A 7,451-nucleotide genomic window follows, 5' to 3' on the forward strand; every position below is an offset into this window, starting at 1 on the left:
AGGGAGGGATGGATTAGTACAGTTTGGATGGTACATTTGTATGATGTATACTTAGGGCAGACTGTGATATTACATTTGCATGTGTTAAATCCTCAGTTTCTCAAAGTATTTACTTCTGTTATGTGATTGTGTTGGGGAATGTCTGCACATATAAAATAACACTAATGTAAATTCTTCTCTGTTTGGACATGCATTCTGCAAATTAAGGTCAAGCTGGTTTATGTAGGTAAATAATTGTAAATACTTAGTATTGTTAATTTGAAGATTTTTCTCTGCTTGAACACGCAATGCGCAAATTGAGGCCTAGCTGGTTGACTGCCTTGGAGAAAAGAGGTGCTTACTCTATGTTGGTAAAGACCACCAAGAACTTTGATTTTAGAGCCTTATGCCTTGCTGCTTTTATAGATGGAAGGTGAGGGAAAAACTGCGGTGGTGTCTGGTCTTTTCTGAGCTTGAGGTAAGGGGGAAAAATGGACAAAGAACAGCGAGAAAGTGCTGTTTGGAGACACCTGTTTCTGTTACATATCTACCAGGAATGGGATGAACTGGTGGCTGTGCTCACTCTCAGTTGCATGACTGTACGCCGTTTTTGTGCATAATTTTCATCTCTCCTTAGTAACCTTTATGTAGGACAAAATACTGCAGTTTGGTCTCTGAAAATGCTGCGTAAAGTTTACTGTCTGGAGTAGGTCTGCCTCAGGATACTGATGTTGTCCGGCTGGTCGATGCACGTGGGGTGGTGCTGACACATACGTCAAGAGCTGTGCTTGCTCTCTGCCCTTCCCTGTGCACTGTCAGGGAGAATGCCGGTGCCCACGCTCCATCGCCAGCACGTACAGAGCACCTCGTGTACTGCATGGGCACTAGCTGCTGTCTAGCACATAGGTAGCAGATCAAATGCGCTTCCCACTTGGAGGGCTTGTTAGCAGCAAAACCCATACAGTCCTGTACTTGACATGGCAATGTGGGGATGTTACATAGGTGTTTTTGAATATCTCAGCGTGATTGTGTGTCATCTCCCATAGCATCCTCCTTGTTTTTCCACGCTCTAATATAAACTCCCTTGTTCAGCATTAGAAACCTGCTCTTGTTCTGTATTGTTATCTCTTGCCAGTATATAAGCAGAATAACTAATTCAGCATCAGGTGTGACTTTCCAATAAACTCTAACAATGGTCGTGGTGGGGGGAGGCATCTCAAAAGGCAACGGTTATGTTCAACCAAAGTTTTAAGCTATTTTATTTGAGCGAAGGCTCATGAATTCATCTGCATCTTTTGTAGCACTTACGAGGCTGTAAGAGGTAGAGTCGGTGGATTTAATTACTTCAGGTTCATGATGGATGCTTGAACTAAAAGAGGTGATGTGTTTTTTATTTTGTTTTTAATAAAAAGAGGCTTCACTACCTACACCACTTTTCTTTCAAGGGGGGGACTAGCATCCTACGGAGGCAGACATTGCTGCATATCTTGCTTTGTCTTTAAATTCAGTTAACATTGATCATGGACCTGATTAGGCCTGCACTGCTGTGTACAATACAAAAGAGAAAATTAAAATATCCAACTAGTAAAACCTTACTGGAGCTAAAAAGCAATGAGCAGTGTGGAAGATAAGAATTCCTGGTGACTAAATATACATATGTTATATGTTAAAATATAGTACTGTATGTACCATTTTTAAAAGAACAATTTCCTTTTCATTAGAAAAATACAATTAAATCAGATCTCTCCTGAATGTTCTGGCTGTCATTTTCTTCAGCCAGTAGAAACCTGCCTTTCTGGTTTATGAAGCCATGGTGCTAACGTGTGAAGCAAGATGTTATGACTCATTCGAACAATTCTTTGTTCTCTCTTGAAAGCGTTGCTGATGATATTTTCAAATCTGCTTGGGTTTACCCCTAAGAATGCAAGCCTCTAGTAAGTCTGAGCTGAATGCAAGGCAGATTATGTAATTTTTGCAATGCCATATGATGTGAATGTAATCCTGTTAACATCTTTGATAGTTTTAGTTTGCAGTTTTGCTGAATTTTGCTGTAATTTTATCAGCGGAAATAAAATGGCTTTTCTTGGTTTGCAAAACTTTCTTCAAATGCAGTAAAAATGTATTTCAGGACTGAGAAGTAGCCACTTTGGGATTTATCAGCAAAACTGCTTTCTTAACACCACTTGAAGAGGCAATTGGCTTGCATGAAACCCTGAAATCATGTGGCTTAAAATGAGAATAATTGAAAATGAGGTTGCAGTGGTTTCAGCAAGGGTCAATGTTTTACCTGAAGAGTGATTCTGAGTGCTGGGAAAATATGAGGTTAAGGAAGGTGAGGTTAGAGGGGTGTGGGGATACCTGCTAGCTCTCATCCTGGCAGTTCTGTTGTGAAGCACTGCCTTGTGTGCATGCAGGCATTGCTGAAAGATGTGAAAGGGATTGGTGAGGAGGGCTACAGAGACTACTGCAGACAGTCTTTTTTGGCTGAGGATAACCACAGTGTTGAGCATCTTGCTGCTGTAGAGGTGGAGGACCCCCAGCCATTGTAAGTTGAATGGTTTTGCTCAGCATTTCCCCACAGCTGGACCACCTGTTTCTGCAAGACCTGCAACGATGGAAGTGTTAACCGAGCTGTGTCAAGAGAATAAATTAACAGACATGCATGTTTTCTCTCAGTGTAGCAATATAAGTAAAAAGCAGTTAAAAAGCTTTTTATGCATTGTTACCATTTATCTCTGAAAGGAAAAAAGGGAGTCTTTAATTTCAGCCAAACCAGGTGTGAAACGTGCATGTTTCTTGGGGTTAACACACTAGCTTTAGCCTCCGCGGGAGGAAAGCTGTCCCAAAGACTCTTTACATAGAGCCCATTGCAGTCCTCAGCCGACTGAAGAAGACTTCCAGCCAAGAAGGCTAGCCGAATCCTAAACTGGTGCAGTTATGTAAGTTAAACTCCTATAAGACTTAAGCTTCTTTGTTATTTTAGTATCTTTGATTACTCCCAGGAGTGTGTATTATTATTGAAGATGCCTGAATGGAAAATTGACAGCTTCATCTTTGCCACTGGATTACTATTTCTTAGATCTGCTAATAAAACTAACAGACGCTATGAATAATATTACTGGTGAGGCGAAGAGTGGAAAGCTCATTGAAAGCAAACAGGTTGAGCTTCACGATCACAGAAGCTCAGCATGCCTGTGGTGGGCACCACTCCGTGTCCCCTGTAAGCCGTGGTGCAGGTAGCCCTTTTTATGCTTCCTGCAAGGGTTTACTAACCACACTTTGGTTAACTGTGTCAAAACCCTGTGGCTCTGAGCAGCTGGTGGTGGAGCTCCTTCTGTCTATAATCTTCTTTTAACATTTAGTACCCAGTTGGAAGTGTCACCATCATTTATCTGCGTGGGTCGATTGGAGTCAGGGCTGCTTGTTTATTTTGAGCTTTTCCTGTGTCTGTTTCTAGAGATGCCTGTCCAATCCTAGGTTCCCAAGACATTGTTGTACTATTTAAATGATAATGGAAACAGTTCTAATGGCGAAGGTAATTTGCCTTATATGATGTATGAATGGTGAGGTAACTGTGCTTTTTAGTGGGACATCTCTCCTGCTTCTTTGAATAACAACTGATTTAAATTGAAAATGAGGCAGAACAGTTACTGCTTCAGTCTTGAATCCCTGCTGTCTAATAAATTAACCTGTATTTTTAAATTTTTTTTTAAGGTGTGTTTTGTTTTGTTTCTGTCTTTTTGCTGTAGTGCTCATGATAGTCACTCTGTAGCTAAAAGGGGCTGATTCTTGTCTCGCATTGTTCTTACAACCCAAATTCAGTTTCTTGTTGAGGAATCTGATGATAAAATCACTGTACTACTCTGCTTTATCCAAAATGCTAAAATGAGATTTAGTGAATTTCTGCTTACCTTAATCATGTTTTCCCCCAAATTGTTTTCTGTTTTGTGGCTCATCGTTAAGTCTGTACATGCTGAGGGAATATGTCATTACAGTTGGTTAGTGTAAACAACCTGTATGATGGCTTTAGACTGTTACACACTGAGAACCTCTCCAGAACATCTCCTGGTTTAAGCAAATATATAGTAAATCTGGTAAATAGCATGGGTACACAATTCACAGCCTACCAGAGATGTTTACCTTGTCACGGCTTGCTTAGAGTGTGAGTGGCCATCTGAAATTGTTGTGTTGGCCCTGCCCATGTGACTAGGTACAAATCCTGACCAAATGCACCTGCTGAAAAAAATTGGATGCATCTTCACTGTCGTTATGTGATTGATACTTCACCAGCAAAGCTAAATTAAATGATTTTTTTAATCAATATTATTTGACATTTTAATTCTGAAAGTATTTGTTCGTAGGCTAAAAAATGAAATAGCACAAACAATATCCCACAGCTTCCTCTTCCTGTTTCTTTTCTCTCCGGTGATTTTACTACAATCTAGCAGTTTGTACAATATGAAGCAGTTAACCAAAACCTAATTATGAGTTATGTCCATATTTTCTTGTGGAATTTAGGACTGTAATAGTCAAAGGCTTTAATTGATTCTGAGGGGGGATCATTCTATGTAATAATTCTCAGTCTTCCTAGTCTGTTGTTGGCTGCCAGGTGAACCAACAAATAAGAGGCATTCAGGTGGAAGTGAGCTTTTTATAATGCATTCTCAACAGTACAATGTTGTTTGCAATATTGTCCCCAGCATTGTTTGCAAATACTGGCATAGACCCTTAATGAAGTACTATTCAAGAAAACAATGGGATTATTTCAATTCAGGGTGTTGGATTGCTCCCACTTCTACTATCAAAAATATTTTAAAAGAAAACAAATAAAACCTAATCTTCTTTACAAAGAGTAGTAACAGAGCAGCTAATGATATATAATTTAGATCTTAAGGGCAAAGTTTTGCCTCCTGATCTTCATTGTCAGAGTTTGAGTGACAGGCCCATACTGGAAGGAAGAGTATGATTTTAGAATTACAATTTGTCATGGGGATTAGAATTTTGATCAGAGAACAGAAATTTTCTAGAAAAATGCAAGGTTCACCAGCATCGTGCTTATGCAAGTACATTTGAGTGGGTTTTTTTGGTTTGTTTTGTATTTTGTAACTATTGACCTGCCAGCTACCTAATAGTATTTACAGAATAATTGATTAAACATGTATGAAGACAAAATATTTTCTTCTGTACAGCTGAAATTTTTGTTTGGGAACTGCCAAACTGGGAACTGCCTCCTTTTTTTTTTTAAACAAAGCTAACTGAATGCATGAATGCCACTGCACATAGCTGACAAAGGCAGAGCATCTTTGTGAAAAGGCTCTGTAAATTCTTTCCCACAGAAGTCAACGAAAGGGTCGGTTGTCCTGGGCTACGTATTTCGTCACTTAAACCTACTGGAGATAGATTACTTTGGACTGCGCTACTGTGACCGAAGTCATCAAACGGTGAGTAAACGACATGACAGACTGGATTTTCCATATGTAAAATTTACCCTGTTTGTGCCATTTGCCTGTAGAGCATTAGATTGTCATACTTTCACTAGCTTTCACTATTTCCTGGCTCAGGTTTCCAGTAATAATGTCTTTGTGTTTGTTTGCATTAAAGTCGTGGAGTAGCCATTAATATCTTAGATAGGAACAGAATCAAATGCTGAATGTTGTTGAAAACTAAATGAAGAAAGTATAAATTGTACAGAATTATGATACGAAAGTAGCATTAATATTTTTCCCCTTTTATTACTGTGCCCTGAAGCCAGTGCTTGGTGCAGTATGCTGTCCAGCTTCGCTTGGCCTGTGGTGTCTGGGAAGTGATGTCCCTGAGCATGTCACAGGCTGCTTCACTTGGACCACTCGCTGAACACCTGTTTCAGAGTGTATCGTATGGTTGGTCTGGTGGCTGCCTGTTCACTGGTAGAGGCCCAGGAGTTAGGGTGTTGGCAATGACATTTTCACTCTGCCTGAACCATCCCTGTGTCCTTGGGACCATGCTCTCTTGAGCCTTCTTGACAGGGACTCACCAGATATATGAGAGCTTTTCCCACCGGGAGATTACAGTCCTAAATAGGCAAGAAAATTGAAACCAGGCTGAGATGTTTCAGCTGAAGCAGGCAGTGGCTTGGGGCAGTGCTGTGTGGAGTGCTCCCCCCCTAAATGGCCTGTGCAGGGTTACTGCAGTCAGAGGTGAGGAGCAGGGGATGCTCAGCAGGTGGGACCAGTGCTGTATTCATAGGGTGGTCTTCATATTACCTTAATTTTATGCCTGGCCTGTGGTTAAATTAAGTCAAGCAGTTATGCTTTTAAAGTCACTGCACTGTGTTGAGAGTACTGCACAAGACCCTAACCTCAAGAGATGTCATGTTTCATCTAAAAATAATGTTATTGAATTGGCTAAATATTTGCCAATTTCTTCTGTTTAGCAGAAGTTGAACATGTAGAGACTGAAGTCGGAACAGTATTAGCAGAAGATTATTGATTGCTGCTGAAAGCTACAGGCTGCCCTACTCAGTATATCTTTATTTCTGTGCCATAGTCTACACATTTATGAATTCAGTTCCTTGATAAGCTTCTAACCAAGTTTCATTCCATGGAGATGAAAGTCAGATTCAGCTGTGAACTAAAGGTAGACTGTTAAAAACAGTATTTTCGATTTCCTGAGGGAATTGAGGTGTGAATGAAGAGCAGGCAGGTTTTTTTTGCTCTCAAATGTGTTTCCCTTTTTCCTGTAGAGGCAAATAAAATAGAAGTGGCTATTACTGGGAACATTTCCAGAGGCATACACACTGTGTATTTAATGGTGTATATGGCATTATAAAAATAAGAGAAGATTACTTCTCTTCTGTGAAAGGCTTAACATGTAAAGGCACATTTTAGGATGCATCCTGCTATCAGACTAGATGATTTGTTTGTATGATACCAGTGCATTTTGTATTATGGTAGTGTGCATGAGCTGTAGGCCATAACCCCATTAACTCAGCCTCTCCAAACACAAATACAGCTTTTTTGCCTTTTTCTCTCACATGATGCTCTAGTGGTGTAAATTTAATGTTAGCTTTTGTCTTTATTCTCTGGTGTCATAGTTTAACCCCAGCTGGCAACTAAGACCCACACAGCCGCTCGCTTACTTCCCGCCGGTGAGATGGGGGAGAGAATCAGAAGAGTAAAAGGGAGAAAACTCGTGGGTGGAGACAAAGACAGTTTAATAGGTAAAGCAAAAGCCACGCATGCAAGCAAAGCAAAACAAGGAATTCATTCACTCCTTCCCATCGGCAGGCAGGTGTTCAGCCATCTCCAGGAAAGCAGGGCTCCATCACGCATAACGGTTACTTGGGAAGACAAACGCCATCACTCCGAACGTCCCCCCCTTCCTTCTTCTTCCCCCAGCTTTATGTGCTGAGCATGACGTCCCATGGTATGGAATATCCCTTTGGTCAGTTGGGGTCAGCTGTCCCGGCTGTGTCCCCTCCCAGCTTCTTGTGC

At 40.7% G+C, this 7,451-nt stretch overlaps 1 protein-coding gene across 1 annotated transcript in view; it reads left to right on the forward strand.

The window, feature by feature from the left end:
* The first annotated feature begins 287 nt into the window (after positions 1-287).
* EPB41L4A (erythrocyte membrane protein band 4.1 like 4A) overlaps positions 288-7,451 on the forward strand; it is a 91,508-nt gene continuing 84,344 nt past the window's right edge. The window contains exons 1-4 of the mRNA XM_009284203.1: positions 288-350; positions 2,394-2,524; positions 3,003-3,138; positions 5,316-5,420. Of these exons, the coding sequence (XP_009282478.1) occupies positions 288-350; positions 2,394-2,524; positions 3,003-3,138; positions 5,316-5,420 (435 nt within the window). The remainder of the gene's footprint in view (positions 351-2,393; positions 2,525-3,002; positions 3,139-5,315; positions 5,421-7,451) is intronic.

The sequence above is a fragment of the Aptenodytes forsteri genome, unplaced genomic scaffold, assembly GCF_000699145.1.
Source record: "Aptenodytes forsteri isolate BGI_AS27 unplaced genomic scaffold, ASM69914v1 Scaffold69, whole genome shotgun sequence".
Classification (NCBI taxonomy): domain Eukaryota; kingdom Metazoa; phylum Chordata; class Aves; order Sphenisciformes; family Spheniscidae; genus Aptenodytes; species Aptenodytes forsteri.